Source organism: Tribolium castaneum, chromosome 11 (assembly GCF_031307605.1).
Source record: "Tribolium castaneum strain GA2 chromosome 11, icTriCast1.1, whole genome shotgun sequence".
Classification (NCBI taxonomy): domain Eukaryota; kingdom Metazoa; phylum Arthropoda; class Insecta; order Coleoptera; family Tenebrionidae; genus Tribolium; species Tribolium castaneum.
In genome coordinates this window covers 1,607,665-1,627,266 of record NC_087404.1, presented here as the reverse complement: position 1 = coordinate 1,627,266, position 19,602 = coordinate 1,607,665, and the positions used below count along the sequence as shown (strand labels likewise).

Sequence of the window (19,602 nt, the reverse complement as noted above, 5' to 3'; positions counted from 1 at the left end):
TTATAACAGTAAAAAGTTCAATATGTATTTATGAATAATATGCATTGTGGCTAAAATTAACATTTTAATTTAAATTCCTTTTTATACACTTTATTGTTTATCAATTTAACAAGAATTTACGAAGCTTTAACTTTTCTCTTTAAATTGGCGTTATTTCTCTAGTTGTCGTAGTTTTTGTGAGACACATTTGATAAAAAAAATGTAGTATTTCAAAAGCTGGCAAAAATTTAGGCCAGAATCATCAATATTAAAAGTTGCGTCCAAAAATGCAATAAAACAGAGGTTTTTCTATTAAAAGAAGTTTTAATTCTATAACAAAGTTATAACATTTAAAGGCCCCTCAAAGGGGGCACAAACCTGGGTTAAGTGGCGGAGTTGTCGCCACTGTTGGCCACTTCGGTGGTGCCAGAGTCGGGTCTTGAGACCATAATTACGATAAATTTGTCCTCGTCGATGTTGATAGTGGTGCCTCATCTTTTATGATTTTGCCTAAAAAGGGGGCTGTTTACGAGGGATTTGGTGCCGGTGTGCTCACCTCTGTAGATTAGTCTCTCTGGTAGTTCCATCGGTACTCTTTGCCCTTTTCGGCTTCGATTTGTTGTTTTAAGCCATTGTCCTGGAAAGGAATTTGATTAAAAGGAATTTTCGGGGGGGAAAATGCCTACCGTTTTAGACGGCTCTATGTGAATAATGAAATTTTTTTGATAGAGATTTCGCACTGTTATCTTCATCCCCGGTCGGATTTTTTACACCGATAGGTCCAAATTCACTAAATTCGCAATTATCACTGCTGTGGTGTAAACACTTTACGGTATTTTTGGCTAAATTATTTGCCTCAATGATGTAGCAGAACTGCTACTTTTGACGGCCATATTACGTTGGTTTGAAACCACAAACCCGACAACACCAAACAACACATCCGCAGCGGACAGTTTGGTCGTCAGCACATGAGACAATTTTCTGGCCGTCTGGCGCATATTGGCGACTGCGGACCCAACTAGTGTGCCCCACAAATGATTTCAGTAGTTGTTTGCGTGTTACCGACCATAGTTTGATTGACTTGTCGTTGGATCCTGTTAGTATCTAGAGTTTTTTTTTATTAGAATTTTGGTAATTAAGGGGGCTGGGACAAGGGTACCTGGTTGCCTTGGGGGGAGAAGGCCCGGCACCGGATTGGGGATAAGTGTGCCCTCATTTCGAGACAGGTCCCCATCTGGGACTGCTTGGTCACCCATATGAGCAAGGTTTGGTCTTCGGAATATGACGCTAGAAATTCACCATTGAGGGAGTATTCTACACATGTGACGGAATCGTTATGGGTAAATTTTTACTTTAGCTACTTCTGGATTTTTGAAAAATTGTTTTTTGCATTTTGCTTTAAAAATGCCTCTAGATCAAAGATATGACCATGAAAGTTTGTGCAAATCCCCCGTTTTCAAAAAATTCGACTTTGAATGACCTTGACCTAGACTTTTTAAATTTTATTAACACTCTAATAAATGATATTAACCGTAAATGTAACTACAAATGAGGCAAGGCGCCAACAGATGATAGCCCGCAGGCTGGGGCTTCGCCCCAGCGACCTAAAAATAAACATACCCCACAGACGATTAAACTCGAAAATGTTGAACTCGAAACGTGGAATAGTGATTTTTATGGAGCTACAGCGCGTACAGGTCGTAGGGTGCAGGCTGGGGCTTCGCCCCAGCGAACTAAAAATAAACATACCCCACGAACAATTAAACTCGAAACCGTGGAACTCGAAACGTGGAATAGTGGTTTTTATGGAATTATGTTGCGCGTGGCTGGGGCTTCGCCCCAGTTAACTAACAGGAAACAAACCCCACGACCAATTAAACAAGAAAACGTGGAACTCGACACTTTGAGTAGTGTTTTTTATGGAGCTAGGGTGCCGTACAGTTCGTGGCCGGAGGCTGGGGCTGCGCCCCAGCTAACTAAAAGCAAATATACACCACGAGTGGTAAATTAACCTCGAGAACGTAGCACTCACAAAAAAAATACCTTGTTCACCACTAGTAAGTAAAATAGTAATAGAGTAGTGTTGTTGGTAAATTGCATGAAGGGAAATGCGGGAATGCAACAACGCATCCTCACTTCCGTCAATCAGCCAATCAGAGCACAGAGACATAAATTCAAATTGCAAAATATGAAAAAATACACCTACTTTTTAATGAAAAAGGTATAATACGTCATTTAAATTTATTCTGGGAATACCCGAAGATGTTATAATCATAACAAACACGCAGGTGCGATTCTTACCTGTTGAAGCTAAACAATAACAACCAATCAGAAATAAGCACACGCAACGCATGCACACCCTGGTGGCAAACGTTGTATCCGGTTGTATCCCTTAAAACTTCGACCATATATCATATAGACTGGGCAAGGTGAGATTTGTTTTGAAGCCAACATGTGCAGGTGGGGCAAGGGGAAATAAGGCTTGGTACGCGAATTTGACTCTTAGGTACCCCTTCTCTGATTGGTCCATTCAAAATATTTCCAAGTGTTTCGTTAATATTCGTCAAACTTCGTGCTTCACGATTGTGATTAAAGGGAAAAATTGTGAATTTTGGGCTTAAATTTACTTGTGAATGGGTAAAATCTGGTTCTTGCGTCGAAATATACAGGAGAAAGTATTCACAAGGGGTATTCATCGGTAATGTCATCCGTAGGTAAGAAAATACAGGTGTTAACCTAAATCTGGAAATACACCAGTGGCGTCGTAACGTATTCTGATTTTCCGCTTTGATACTGAATATTTTTGAATATTACAACTCTGACGACATGTCATAAGATAGAATTAGAAGTATTTTAACTAAGGCATTTTTTTTGAAACTCGAAAACTTAAATTATTTCTGAAACTTGTAATGTTTTTTCAATTGTTTGCCCCTTGACTACGAGCTGCCATTGAACAAGGAGTGAGCTTCCTCTTGCCCCTCACTCCTCGCACCCATACATGTTGGCTTCAAACAACCTGCCTACAAACTCGCTTTACGGCGAGTCTATATGATATATGGTCGAAGCCTTAAAATCAACAAAAATGGCGATTCAAGTGAAAAGTGAGTGAAAATAAAAATTATTTTTCTAATGTTATTTTCAATTTGCACAAGAAAATTCATAGTGTACGGTCATCAGGGCACTCAGAAGAATCGTTTGGCGTAAGTTTCAGCTTGAAAATCCAGAAGTAGTTAAAGTAAAAAATTACCATCAATTGTACTTAAGATTAATTATTAACGATAAATACTCTGTGAGATCAACTCACCTAATTTTTTCTGCGTCCTCACGCTACCACACTCGATTCCTTTGTTCTCCAGTTTCGACAATTGACAGAACACAAGCACAACCTCTCTAATCTGTGACACAAGTGAGTTGCGCACCCCCGTCGGTACGACCGAAAGTTCATTTTATCGAAAGAATAAGTTCCAAATAAATAACGCAAATTACTTATTGAAAATATTTAATTGTTAAAATAGGCAATTATGCTACATTTTAAAGCATACCAATATACTCCGTTTTTCTGGATCATTATGTATATTTGGAAAATGTATTTACATACATTACTACTGAGTATGTTCATAAAGAATAATTTGAGTTGAACTAATTTTGCTTACACATTCCAGCACGTTATTATTTTATTTAAATAATTTTTTATTGGAACGACGTTCTTTCTTTTTATTAAGCGATGTTAAGTGTTTTTGTTCTATTGCAACTGTTACAGATGCTTTTTTATTAAAATGTCTTGTAACAGTGCATGAGTACAGAAAAATTTAACATTTATAATCCTTTAAATTTGGAAAATAAATAAAATATCTTGTTAGAACTTTGCGCTATTATTGAGTTAGTTCGTTCTTTCAAGGTTAGGTAGCGCTTTCGCTAAAAACGAAGGGTAGATAGGTAGATTCGCTTCTCTCAGATAGGGTACAGGTGTCGCGTCGTTTCCTTATTCTCGATGCACGCGTGCCATTTAAGATAAAATCTCACGGTATACCAAACTCACTTGAACATTAGTGCAATTATTCTATTTTCTGAAATATAAATAATTGTGTGATTATTTAACATAACTCTTCGATTCTACACACCATATCTACCAACAGTCCAAGATGGAGTTGTTCGACACAACCAAAGGTAAGGTTTTGTTTTTAAGAGCTTTTGGTAAATTTTTACTTTAGCTACTTCTGGAATTTTTGATTGCTTTTTGCATTTCGTTCTAAAAGCCTCTAGATTGTAGATATAGCCTTGAAAGTTTGTTTAAATAAAAAATATGACCTTGAGCGACCTTGGCTTTATTTTTTATTGTTGTATTGCATTTTGCTTTACAATGATAAAAAATAGGAAGCATACCCTACGTCCAATTAAATTCGAAATAGTGTTTTTTATGGAGCTAGGGTGCCATACAGTTCGTAGCCGATGTACGTAAAATAGTGCGGTGATTCTAAATTGCAGCGATAGTCATGATGTCGCAAAATCTAAAATGAAAGTTGCAGCCACGTCCAAATCTGGGGTTCAGGTAACATAAGCAAATTGTGTAGGACATCACGCTGTGTTTTGGGACAAGTACAAAGAGCGAATTCGGAGGGAATTTTTATAAGTTTTTCGACTTATTTATGCTTTTTATTCATATTTTATTGTCTAAGCGTGATTCTATGGCTCATTTAGCGTTTCCCTAAATTGTCGAATGTAGCTTTGACATTGTTTTTATCCGCACCATGTAATTATTTGAATTTATAAATTTATAATCACAGTAGACTTTATTAGTTTTCGAACCTGTATGAAAACGCTGATTATCATAATTAATCAAGTTGAAGAGTCAAGTAATAAAGTTTCTTATGATAATATTCAATTAGAATACATTTTTTCCTTCAGTTTGCACTAATTTATCAAACACAAAGACAAAAAGCCGCCTACTCTTATTACAAATTCGAACGATCGCATGGTATTATCGATTAATAAATACTTCTAAGCTCATATCAGGCGTTATAAATACAAATCGGTTAATTTAACAAAATTAACTAAATTTTGACTAAAGAAAAATATTGAATAAGTGCGAAAAACGTGTCAAAAAACGCAAGTTTCTGATATAAAAAAGAGAAAACCCGAACTTAAATCAAAAATGAAGCTTCTGGTCGCAAATTTATGTTAAAACATATTTGATTAATATTCTTTACCAACAAAAGTAATCATTTGTTTGATATTAAAATGATTAAAATTATAGTTTCTTAACATTTTTTGGGTAGGGTATTTACACAACTATCAACTATGATTGTCATCAACAATTTTAAAATCATTTTCAGATATATTGTTAAATCAATTTATAAGCAGAGGGATTTACCGACATCATCAAAGACTTTGCTCCCATATTGAAAATCCAAAGGCAATTTTCCATTTGGGAATTTACTATTTCTAAAATCCGTTACACTATTGCTTTTATACAGTGTTATCTTAAATTCCTGGAAAATCTATTTAAATAAAATTTCTATTTTCGTTCATTATTCATTTACTGAAATTCCTTAAAACATTAAGGGGATTATACAGGGTTATTCGTATTTATGAGATAATAAATGAACCTCAAAAAGGACCTATAAAATGATGTCAATGGAGATTGTAACTCGTGTCCTATCAAAACTAATAAGAATTTTACAGGCCTGGGAAGCAGGGGTATGGAAAGAAGTTTTTGCACCATAACTTTAGAACCATTTGATCAAATTTTACGAAACTTTGTAGACTTCCCAAAGAGCAAATACCTTTTATTTGGTAGTTATGAAAACGGATACATTCACCCAGTTTCCGGTTGCAGTATTTCCGGGTCACATTTTTTGTGTTTTTTTAATTTTTTGTCCTCCTAACCCTCTTACTTTTTTATTGCCTAAATCGATAGAGTAATCAATTGCGAATAAAAAAGGTATAATCTTTTACACCGCTAAAATGCACCATTTAATAGTTAATTTAAATAGAGGCTTGCACTTGACCAAAATCAAAAAATTATAAATTTTGGACAATTTGGGACAAATCATACGTGCATGAAAGTTGCAGCCATTGGTAAATCTCTTTTATGATAGCTGCAGCGATGGCAGAATTTTACCTGATCAAGGGTATGATACATGGCAGTGCTTATTTCCGCCAGTAGATACCTGGAGAATATGACAATAAACGACCATCATTAAGGAGAAATTTTTCAAAGTCAAATGAACGTCAAATAAAGTTAAATTTTTATAATTTAGTCATTGTTTTGTAACATTATGCTATGTTCGACAAAATTGATCCGTGTCCTAGATTGACGAAGAACTTCTGTGCCAAGAATAAGTTGTTTCTCAGTTTACTAATTTTATTACGTTGGGCACTAAAGATTGAATTCTCACAGATAGGGTCCAATGTGCTCCGAGAAAAAAAAATTGAGAGAACTTAGATATGTGTCAAGTATTAAACAAAAATTGTTGTTCTGGCTCTAGAGTTCTAGTTCTTGTTCGGTTTTACATCATTTGCTAGACAATTTAGAAATTGTCTGTCAATTTTAAGTTCTGTGCACCCTTATACCATTAAAGCATCAAAATGGAGACAAATTACAAAAACAATTTAACATTTTTCAACTTAGCGAGGAGATTCGGCTATGGATTTTACTTCAATATTATGTTTTTAAACTTGTGAATTTATTCATACACTTAAAATGCCATTCCTGTTATTATAATACTTTAATCCGTTTATCTGACCTACCTACCTGACCGCCGGGAAACAATTCGACCATCCCCGGGATCCAATTTGACTATAATTAGAGATGATTACCGAATTTGGGAACCAATTGGACTCGTCCCCTTAATGTAGGGATGGAGTGCCCTCCTACCGTCAAAATGATTATCTGGTTGTCACTATTTACCCGATTATTCCTATTTATGTCCCTACTGAATAAATTGTTTACTGTCCTTTATGTAGTACTGTATCTACGTATTTATCATTCGGTATGATCTTAACCGTTAAAATGTTTGTGCTACTTTTCCTCCCTGGTTTTCGTTGTGGAAAGTGACTCGGAAGTTTGTTTCCGGTTCGGTCACCCTTCCTAGTATAGGGAATTGTTCCTTGTGTTTTTTCTGGTGTTTTATCTTTTGTCCTTGTGATAGTTATTATTACAATTGTAGTACCTGGGTTTATTGTCTTTTGTTCTGGTAATGTCCCACTTACGATAATTATCAGATTTGTAATTACTATTGGATCTGGACCCTAACGCATCATACTGTCACAGGGTGGGATTAAAAGGCATGTGGGTGGTTTATATAAAAGGCTTATTTACACAATGAATAGATTGGCAAAAATGTACTTACATCTTAGGGACGATCATTTTAAGGGCACAGGTCACACTTAGCACAGCAAACACTCGAAAAATGACAAACCCGATTAAACAGGAATGAACTCGAACTAATCAGGACTTCACTCGACTAAACTGGACTCCCTAATATTCCGCGTTTTTATTATGCTTCGAGAAGCTGACTCGACAGTATTGATAATATTTCTGTGTTACACTTATGAAACACATCGCAACCCAGACCTCTTTTCGAAACATAATTTTTGTTACGGAATATTAGGTAATGACAAAACTAACCCGATTTCCGCGTATGTGACAATATGGATTATCGTTTTTTGGTCTTCTTCTAACTTCAATGCCGTGTGTGTATCGTCTTCTGTTTTCTGTTTTTTTTTAATTCTACGTGAAAAATGAGACATCTTCCTCAGCATCCATGACTACCTCAGATACTACTTACCTTAAAGACCACCTCCTTCAGCTCATGTCATATTTCTGATACTGCACCCGAGGGCGTAATAAGTGTGTTATTCTGGCCTCGAATTTATCTCGAAACATATCAAATGACACATTGGGGTTGACTTCATTTGATAGTGGCACGAGATCGAAGTAATAATGTTTAATATCTTCGCACGGCCCATGACGCCGGGCATCGAATTTTAACTTGATCGTCCGCTCATGGTCCTCCCCGCCGAATTCTTTGAGAAAATCGGTTTCCAATTTGTTTCAGGTTTTCATACGATTGTTCTGGTTTTCCGTATATTGGTTTATCCAATTATTCGCGGCAATGGAATGTAGTGTAATTGAAATTTTTTTGTCAGGCTGTTCCAGCGGATAAAACAACCAGCTCAGTAAAAACGGTTGTTGAGTATTTATGTCAACAACTACACAACACAACATTAAAGGATTTATTAACCGTAACCATCCCAAATCCTGGTATATCACACCACGTGAACTGTGTTCATGATACATGGCATATTACGTGAAATACTTTTACTACCTTAACATTAGTTAATTGATTAATCAATCGACCATACTCACCAAATTTTACAGTTTCGCTCTGTTTTTATTATAATTTTTATATAGTTTCTAGAAGACCCGATCTGACGTCTTTTGATTATTTCGTGTGGGGAGTGCTTAAGAAAAAGCTTTAAAAAAAAGCACCCATTGTTGATTCGAAACATTTATAAAACCGAACTAACGCAGGGCTAGAAGACTTGCTAGTGCGGGAGAATCATTCTTAAGAAGAATTGATACATGATACGGAAACTGTTGCCAAATTTGTCAAAAATGAAAATATGAATATTATGTTTGATTAATTGAAACCAAATATTTTACTAACCACGTAATCTATGAAATGTAATGTTGGTTGCTTCAAAAAAATTTCATGTTTATTGACCAGCCTGTATTGTACTTTTTTATAAACTTCGTTTGAACATTTGCGGAAGCAACTCTACTGAAAATTGATTTGAGGCGACTCACAGCTCAGAAGGAGTAAACAAACATTAACTCGTTTTTGCTCGTTATTTTCTTTTTTAGTTAGTTGCATAGGTTAGCTAATTTCATAGATTATATTTAATCTATGAAGTTAAACAGCACTGACCCCGATCATTCCTTGGATGGGTGACCGGACAATGTAATGCCAAAACATGGCAACCAACTCGAATTTCGGAGGAGACGTTAAGCCGTCGGTCACACTCACTACTAGTTAGTGGTCGTTAGGTCAGGTCAGAGGCTGTAGAAGCGGCCTGAAAACTATGGCATTTTGGTGATGGCATTGCCACCATACGCATATTTATATTTATTTACTTTAAAATTTTTATTGAACAAAGACAACCATTTGACTCTTTGTTGTTACTGAACGACGCAACGCAGCAAATTGTCCGAAATACTTCGCAACCAACATTATATTCCATAGATTACGTGGTAAGTAAAATATTTGGTTTCAATTAATCAAACATTATAATCATGTTTTCATTTTTGACAAATTTAAATCAGTCATATTGATATTACTCCAGTTTTAGAATTTTATTTAGTCATACGTAAATAAATTGATTTACATTCAAAATGTTCAAATTTAATCTGAAAGATATTTACACTAATTTACAGATCTGAGCACAGTTTCCTTATCATGCATCAGTTTTTCTTAAGAATGATCCTCTCGCACTAACAAGTGTTCTAGACGCAATATTTGCACACTCTTCTACAATTTGGTTTTCTAAATGTTTCCGATCGACAATAGGTGCACTATAAAGCCTTTTTTTAAGCACTCCCCACACAAAATAATCATCAGGCGCCACATCGGGATTCTAGAGAGCCAAGGATAGATGGAACTCTTTCCTATCCATCTATTTTTATCAATAAGTACAGCATCTGTAGCTTCATTTTCAGCTGATGTTCCTACATTCTTTAATTTTTTTTAATTGGGGGGCATTTTTCCCGCAGTTTATTTTGAACGTGATTGAAAACTATTTCACGGAGCCCGTTTATTTGGATATTATACATATATAAATATGCAGCCTACGAAGCATTTTTCAAATATTCTCCATAAATGAGATCCATTGCTAAACATTTTAGTACAAAAGTTTCTTTCACTAAATTCATTTACAAACTCAGCAAGGTTTGACACTAGATTTGACTTATTAAATTAATGTTGAAGTGCTGTGTAGTCACTATATTTTATGTAATAAACCAAGTATTTTCCTATCCACGTTATCTATGAAGTGTAATGTTGGTTGCCCCAAAAAAATTTCAAGCTCATTTAATAACTAGTAATCTAGTGGACCATGCTGTATAATTAAAGTCTTGGATACCATTAAAATGTGTTAAACATATTTAATTTCTAGTTTTTAAAACCATGGTTACGACGTTGTAGTATTGTTGTTAGTCGGATTAACTCTCCCATTATTGTAATTTTTATTTATGTTATTGAATGCAACAGAACGGAGAATAGCTCTATTTATTGAAATGATATTTTAAACAATTTAAACTACCAATAAATAAAGGACTAAAAAATTATAACAAATGTTCAAAGTTTTGGCATGCACCGTTTGTAATGTTTCTGGAGTGATCGTAGCACTAGCGGCATGATTTCGGTTCACCAACTCCTCACGAGTTCTTCAATTCGCACCTCGTTTTCGTACCTCTGGACCGACCAAGTTCCCTTGGTAAAAGATCCAAACGACCAGTTGATCGCATCCTTTGGTCCAGTCTATGAAAAGAGTTTTCGTCTGAATGCCTTCGTACGGCATACTGACGAGCGTCATCACTTGCATTTCCAGCGTATTCACCAAACGGCAAACACAAGTCACAATATTCATAGTAGGAAAACATTTTAATCCTTCACTGACACTTTTTGTAACTGAAAAATTACCGTTATCAGACAAAACAAAAATTTTAATGACATTATGTGCAATCTGCGTAACCATGGTTTCTTCTGAACAACAGTGGTTTGTGCCAAGTGTTGCCAGATTTATTATCATTGTTGACTCAAAATTTTTGTTAACATATCTAAAGAAATCTGGAAAGGTTTTTTCAGTTTTTGTGTCATGAAGTTCTTTTATGCAACGTCATTTATACCACAAATGAATTTGGATTGGAAATAGTAGTGCAAATACCTTCATTGCCAGAAATGTGTAGCTTTTACAAGGCTGTCTTTACATTATGTCAATGAGTGTCTTGTCCCTTGACATATAAATTTTCATAATCATTTTAAACGATAACGATAAAAATGATATTCCTAAAAATACATTTTTGCGTCCCGATTTTTGGAAATATATTTTTTCTGTTTTTCTAATGTGGGTCGAGAAGTATTCGTGGTCAAAGTTATGCCACACATTTTTTAATCACCCGCTATACTTGACTTTATTAATTTGTTTTTTTCAGAACGACGCTGTGTTTGGCTTAGGTGCCCAAATCTTTTTCTACAAATTGGTCACCATCCCAAGGTTAATAACAACAGAAAAAGTAAGTACCTGATATTGTTTTCGTTGGGTGCTGTGCATATTTACCGATTCTTCATAAGTTTAGAATAGGTTCAAAACTTGGAGCCACGGAAGAAAGCTGCGCACTTGTAAATGCTACCAAATTAGTTCAGATTTATTGTAGGTTATGTAAAGAGGCTAAAGTAAACTCTTTTATTAAATATTTTGAATTTAGAGCCCTAAGTTGACTAAAGTTAAAGTTGACAAGTGCCTGATAGGAGCTTGAGTGCAGATGCACTCTTGTTGCTACGGATATCGTCTACTCAAAATTCATACCTTTTTGATTTTTGTAAGTTGCAAGTCTTTGTTTAAATTAAAATAACTTTTAAACGGTGCATTTTCGTGGTGTAGAAGGTTATTCCTTTTTTATTCGTGATTAATTGCTTCATCGATTTAAGCAATAAAAAACTAGTATTAAGAGGGCAAAAAATTAGAAAAACACAAAAAATGTGACCCGGAAATCCTGCAACCGGAAACCAGCTCCAGTATCCAGTTTTCTTATTTACCAGATTAAAGGGAATGTTCTCTTTAGTAAGTCTACCAAGCTTTGTAATATGTTATCAAATTATTCTAAAGTTATGGTGTAAAAACATTTTACCATACCCCTACTTTCCAGAGCTGTAAAATACTTGTCAGTTTTGATAGGACACGAGTTACAATCTCAATTGACATCATTTTATAGGTCTTTTTTGAGGTTCATTTATTGTCCTATAAATACGAATAACCCTGTAGAATAGTGTTCGAAAACGATGCCAATTATGCTGTAATGTGAATGGAGGATTTTTCGAACACCTATTATAATTGCAAATACCGGAATTATGTTGTTTTTTAATTAGTTAATTACTGTTGTTTGTTCATTAAATGTTTCTTTAAAATATGTTTATTTTTTTATAGCCAACCATTAACAAGTGTAAAAAAATAGTTACAATAATTTTTATTTCAAAATTCATAAAAACAATTTTTCAAACATACATTCATATATGTCTTTCAAATCAAAAAATATATTGTTTTCAAAAATGCTATAGCCACCTTTTATTTCCATTTAAAAAAATACAACTTTATGTTATTACAGCTAAATGAGTCGTTAAAAAAATCGCTGAAAATATTATTAAATTCTCTGTACAAAAATGCCTGTATAATGTTTTTGTTTCAAATGTGTATCTTTGATAATATGGAAGATATGAATTTTTTAAGATTTCGCTAAAATGTCAACTTTTGTTTGTAAGTCGAAAACAAAAGACAAAACAAAACAACAAAATGCAGCACAATGTACATATAATGCCCGGTCTTGAGTTTACTTATAGTGCATTTTTTAAATATTATTCAGCACTTGTCAAGTATTTTTAGAAAAAAGGTATTACGATAGTATTACTTAGTTGGCCGTGCCCTATGTGTACAGAGTGTAACAAAAACACATGTCTTAATTTTAACAGGAAACAGAGCTCAACAAATAAAACATCTTTTCTATTTGTAATTTTTCAATAAAAAAATTCGCAAATTTACAAATAACTTGGAAAAAGATAACATACTGAAACATGTACCCGCCTATGGATACAAAAATAAGAGAGCCGAACTATTTTCGTTGTTAGAAACGGATAATTTAAACAATTTCTGATACAACCTGTAAATGCGACCCAAGTTTTAGGGTTGTTTTTGCAGCATTTTCAAATACTATACAGCATCTTTTAGCACTTGTCGAGAACTGTTTAGAAATGCAGTTGGATTTTACAATTTTACATTTTGAGGGGCTACCGTTAAGTTGACCCCTCAATATTTAAAGAGGACGGCGAAATAGCATACACCGAGTTGTAAAGTCATTGTCAGTCAGACGGCTGTTTACTAAATTCCATTCTACCAAGCTTTCTGATTTGAAAGAGTGATGTGGTGAATTATAAAGTGTTATTATTTGAGTCTTAAAAGCCGCTTACAGTAGAAATTTTGTGAAATTTTCTTTGAAATTGTCAAATTTGACCTCCACAAAAAATCCAGAATAATAAATTAAATTTCATAAGAATTTTAGATATTGCGAGTGTCACGTGGTGGACCGAGCACTTGGGCATTTTTTCAATTTAGATAAAACTACCAACTTGACAATTATTACGTATCTAAAAATTTGGCTAGGTCCGAAAATTTTTTTTTACTTTATTTTTACTAATATCAATTATTATATGTAATGTTTATGTATTTTATTTATTTTTCAGGAGATCATCAGTTCAGTAAGCCTAATTCTGACGTATTTGTACAAGTAAAAAAGCATCCAAATATGGTTGTCGACAAAAATTGTAAGTATACTACATTGTCTCAAAATTTCGAGTTCAGAGCATTAAAGAGAATGACTTTAATCTAGTTACTACTTATAGACCATTTGTTACAGAAAAAACGCCATTCATTCATTTTACACTAGCTGAAGAAGGGTTCAAGGTTGAAAAACTTGAAAAACAATTTCGAAAATCACCTTTACCTTCCACCTACTGTTATAAGATTTAATGACATTTCAAAGTTTAAAAAAAACTGGATCAAAAATTTTGAATAAAAAAGATGAAATGGATGTGAAAGAAAAATGTGGTGTATATTTTCTTATGTGTGAAACATGCAATGCAACATACGTAGAAAAATCCCATCGCATGTTCAAAACAAGATTGAAGGAATATCTTAAAGAAATAGGCACATTACATCCAAACTTTTTATTTGCAAGGCATATTACAGAAGAATTACATGACTATGATAGCAATTCCACAATAAATACTTTCCATGTGCGTGGGGTTCGACGCTAAATCTGGCTACTGGAAATCACAACACCATAGAACTTCTGAACTTACAGTTACAGGCAACTCCCCCTTAATTTTGGATGTGTACATTTAATTTTATCCTGAAATTATAAATTATAAGGTTACTTTTCTTTATGTTCACAAAAGCTAATGCAATATCAAAATTTTACCGTTATAATTTTTGATATATCTGTTTTTTCCTATTTTTTATCGAAAAATGTTTTTTGATTTTATTTGGTTTTATTAATAATTTTTAACGTGTTTTGTAATGTCCCTTATATTTGACAAATCTTTATTTTTTTAACAAATACATACAATGTAACTTTTTGTTGTAGCTTCTAAAGATGCAATAAAATTTGCGGAACCGGCTGGCTCAAATATTTGTTATTACTTGGTGAAGGTCCCCCTTTTACTTCATAATTAACAATTCGAAGCAATTTTGGGTCATATAAAAGAATCTAGCAGGTCTTCAGTAGTCCAAATATAAAAAAAAGATTTGGAGCATCCTCAGAAAGATAGCGTAATGTCTCGGTTTTTCAAACTTCAAATTTCAAAAAAATTCAAATCTCGTTGGAAATGTTAAAACAAATGTGAAGTGAGTGGAAGTGGAGTGTGCGCAAAAGAATCGCAAGCTTCGATTGGCTAAGACAAAACGACAATAAGACGACAATGGCAGCTAGACACCAGCGGCCGTTCTTAGTTAGTTAGTGTTTAAAATTAAGTCTTGTAAAGTTATTTCCCTTGTAAAATCCATCCTAACTATAAAATAACGATCCTCAAATAGTTAGACGAATCTACATCACAAAAAGGTATTGTAGAAAGCTAGGATTAAGTAGTCAGATCCCGGCCTTTGTCCGTGCTGGACGCCATTGCTGTACAATCATGCTTTTTCCTGTTTTTCAATTGAGGTGTAATTCGTGAGCTCAAGTAAAACACTGTTGTGGGTTAGTAGAATCACAATGTATTACAATTGAGCATTTGCTTGCATGGGATTTCATTAGAAATTGATACCGCTACCTCAAGTTTAGAATAAATTGTAACTGTAACTTGATAGGGGTTGTGCAATCTGGGGGCGCCCCGTAGCAGGGTTGATTAAAAAGTAGAAGTAATTAATTTATAATTCTACTAATTCACAATTGTGGTTTGCTTGGACTCACGAACTACATCTCAATCGAAAAACAGGAAAACGCATGCACGAACAAAGGCCCTGAATCGGGTTACTTAATCACACCCTTCTACAGTACCCTTTTGTGATGGAGCTACGTCTAACTATTTAAGGATTGTTATTGTACAGTTAGGATGGATTTTACAAGTGAAATAACTTTACAGAAGACTTAACTTTAAACAATAACTAACAAAGAACGACGGCCATTTTGCTAACCATGGTTATAAATTCTATTTCAAACTTTTGAACAGAATGACAACAGTGCATTTGAAATTTTTAGGTAATTATATATCCAAATGATTTATACAGATACCATGTGATCATTTGGATATATAATTACATTAGGCTTTATCACTTTTTTAACTTGGATGAAAAAGCACATTAGTGTGATTTGTTTTAATTTACAAGGATTCTTGTGGTTTTACATTGGATCCTTAACAGATTTTGACATTTTTTTGATCAAGATAAGTTGATAACAATTACATGACAAAAAATATAACTATATCAAATATTTAAAACACAAAGGGCCGGTCTACAGAACGTTTTAATCGCAAAAAATATAAATTCGCGATTAACTTGACATTGGTCTATGCAAAATAACCGTAATTCGAATTAGTTTATTTCTGTATTAAATTTTAATTATACTTTTTAACCTTACCTTACCCAAATAGCTGTCAACCTTAATGTATCCAGGCCCGCTAAAAAGTCCATACTTTTTATACATACTGAATCCATAATACAGTTAAATATTTTCATAACAGTTAACAAAGAACCCTGAAATTTCAAATTTCTATCGTCATTTATTTTAAAATTACAAAGCTAATGTGATTTTTTTAAGTGGCACGAAAGGTCAAATTATCAGTTTTTAATACAGCATTTTTTTTCTGAATTTAGTGATGTAACATAATACCTACCTTTATTTTCTTTAAAAGGTAAAAAATAAAAAAATTAATTCTAGATTTTTGCATAAGTAAAATTAAGTTAGCTTTGAAAATACTGTTATTAGCTATCTGTCACTTTTATATTAACCAAAAATTAAACTTGGGTGCAATAATTAGTTTAACAATGTTACATGTTAAATATTAAAACAGCGATAAAGTTCTCATGATGGTTGATCATGGCGACAAAAAACCAAGAAGTTAATGGAAATCACTTTGTGTTTATTTTTTTTAATTAAAATGTGTTCTTTTTCAGTTTTAAAAGTGTTATTGTAACAATCTTTTTTAAGTTTTACTTATTTTTTATCAATCTTTAAGCAGCAAAGAGCTAACGATAGATAAAGACATTTCAAAGGCTAACAAAATTTACAATTTTCAAAATTTTATTTGTTCGAAATTTTTTGTTTAAAGTTTCCATCAAATTAAGGTATGCATGTATTACACAATACAACTCAGAAAAAATGCCCTTCTTAAAAGTATTAAATTTGACCAGTGTGCCATTAAAAATATCAAATTAGCCTTGTATACTAAAAACAAATGGAGATAATAATTTGATAAGTATCTGAGACAATAGAATTTGTATACTCTTAAGAATATACCAAATTTCAATAAGTTTGAATAAATGGTTTTTGTAATATTTGATTGTAACAATACTTTTTAGCGACTCTGTATACTTAAAAAATAAATAGTTTACATAAAATGTAACAGGTACATATATTATATGAAAAATATGCTTTAGAGACTGCACTATCAATTTAAAATAAAAGTCCGAATGGAAAAACACTACAAAAAACAAGAAGAATTGTGAATGTAGTGAAAACAAAATGTCGCCACAAAGCACAGACAAAAAATAAATTACTCGACTATTTTAAATCAAAACATTAATAAAAGAAGTGTGCGCACGGTTGACAACATTCACGGTTTATTTAAAATAATGTTTTTTTTTGTGTCATGTGTGGTCGTGAGCATCTTGTCGTTTAGGTTGGTTCTTGTGTGAAAATCGCATTTGTCTCACCCTTCGACCATATATCATATAGACTCGCCGTAAAGCGAGTTTGTAGGCAGGTTGTTTGAAGCCAACATGTATGGGTGCGAGGAGTGAGGGGCAAGAGGAAGCTTACTCCTTGTTCAATGGCAGCTCGTAGTCAAAGGGCAAACAATTGAAAAAACATTACAAGTTTCAGAAATAATTTAAGTTTTCGAGTTTCAAAAAAATGCCTTAGTTAAAATACTTCTAATTCTATCTTATGACATGTCGTCAGAGTTGTAATATTCAAAAATATTCAGTATCAAAGCGGAAAATCAGAATACGTTACGACGCCACTGGTGTGTTTCCAGATTTAGGTTAACACCTGTATTTTCTTACTTACGGATGACATTACCGATGAATACCCCTTGTGAATACTTTCTCCTGTATATTTCGACGCAAGAACCAGATTTTTTCCCATTCACAAGTAAATTTAAGCCCAAAATTCGCAATTTTTCCCTTTAATCACAATCGTGAAGCACGAAGTTTGACGAATATTAACGAAACACTTGGAAATATTTTGAATGGACCAATCAGAGAAGGGGTACCTAAGAGTCAAATTCGCGTACCAAGCCTTATTTCCCCTTGCCCCACCTGCACATGTTGGCTTCAAAACAAATCTCACCTTGCCCAGTCTATATGATATATGGTCGAAGGTCTCACCACGGAACGCAGTTATTCAAGAATGGAAAGAAGTCAGAGTGTATATATATGCCTTCAAATTCCCCCTGTACCTTCTTAAAGCGCACTTTGAATGTTGTGTGAGACTGGAAGTGTTTTATAAAACGGAAAAGTAAAGTGCTAGTTTTGTCGACTGTTGAAATTAAGTTGTGCATGAGAAAATTACACAATATGTTTTACTTTAGAATGTATTTTGCAGAACTATAATTAATAAAACCGTTTTTTTTAATAGTGTAAATTTGTTAGTCCCGTGTTTAGTGATAATAATTTTACAGGTTGTATTACAAACTTTGAGTATATTTATTCAATTTTTGTACAAAAGCAGTAATGCAAACTAATAAGGGTACATACATAAAATACGCAATGTTCAAATTGCGCGCGGTTTTTCAATTTCCAATATGGTGGATTTAGTTTCTCACCCGACTGCACGTAGCGCTATCAGCATTAGTTTGTTTCCTCAAAATAACACGGCGCTGTCACTTCTTAACCTTTATATTCTTTGGTGAAGCCAACAAATGCAAGTGGGGCAAGGGGAAGTAGCGGATGGTACGCAAATTTGACCCTTAGGAACCCCTTCTCTGATTGGTTCATTCATAATATTTACAAGTGTTTTGTTAATATTCGTCAAACTTTATGCTTTACAATTGTGAATAATAGGAAAAATTGTGAATTTTGGGCTTAAATTAATCTGTGAATGGGTAAAATTTCGTTCTTGCGTCGAAATATACAGGAGAAAGTATCGAAGTAAATTTTTATTTTAGCTACTTCTGGAATTTTTGAATATTTTTTTTGCATTTTGCTAACCTTCGACCATAAATCGTATAGACTCGCGGTAAAGCGAGTTTGTAGGCAGGTGGTTTGAAGCCTACATGTAATGGCGAGAGGAGTGAGGGACAAGAGGAAGCTTACTTGTTCAATGGCAGCTCGTAGTCAAGGGGCAAACAATTGAAAAAACATTACAAGTTTCAGAAATAATTTATGTATACGAGTTAAAAAAAATGCCTTAGTTAAAATACTTCTAATTCTACCTTATGGCATGCGCTCAGAATTATAATATTCAAAAATATTCAATATCAAAGCAGAAAATCAGAATACGTTATGACGCCACTGGTGTGTTTCCATATTTAGGTTAGAGCTCGGAAACTCTGTAAACGACCACGATAAGCGGAGCCAATGCGTACTTCATCGAGTGGGGAGATTGAGCAGTGGCGTAGCAAAAAACTATTCTATGATCAAGAAGGGTTTGAGATTTATAATTTGTAGTAGTTACGATTTCCTAATACACGTTGATTTCCTATTAATACAAAGCAGAGACGTCGAATAAATGAGTAACGAGTAAAAACGCGTTTATTGCAAAAAATGTTTCTACTGGTATTTTTACTATAACTGGTAATATTGAAATGTTAAACTTTAAGACGAATTCCCTACAGATGTAAATACACGCCACGCCACTGTTTCCTGCCAACACCCCTAATTTAAAGATTGGACTCGTCCGTGACGAGTTTTCGTCTCTGCGCACTCCTACCACCGTGGATGATCTGTCATTTTGCGGACTCTACTCAAGTGTGAACCTTGGAGACACATGCGCAAACAACAATTTTTTTAAATGACTGAGACAGTGATATATTTTATCTTTCTTGATTTCTTGTCAGCGCTTCGGTGATCTTACCACTAACATTCCTACTTCCGACTTTTTTTAATCAAACCAATTTTCACTAAAATCAGTATCGC

The 19,602-nt window shown here is 33.8% G+C and overlaps 2 protein-coding genes across 2 annotated transcripts in view; both read right to left on the bottom strand.

Moving 5' to 3' along the window:
- Positions 1-19,602, bottom strand: part of LOC103312347 (B-cell lymphoma 3 protein) — a 467,353-nt gene that overhangs the window by 38,232 nt on the left and 409,519 nt on the right. The gene's annotated exons all lie outside the window — the stretch shown is intronic.
- Positions 628-10,629, bottom strand: LOC103314032 (uncharacterized). The gene is made up of 5 exons (XM_064359601.1): positions 10,453-10,629; positions 6,734-6,778; positions 3,284-3,374; positions 1,139-1,266; positions 628-1,083 (listed from the first exon to the last, which is right to left on the bottom strand). The coding sequence occupies exons 1-5, from the start codon at positions 10,627-10,629 to the stop codon at positions 874-876; spliced, it is 651 nt and encodes a 216-aa protein (XP_064215671.1). The 3' UTR covers positions 628-873.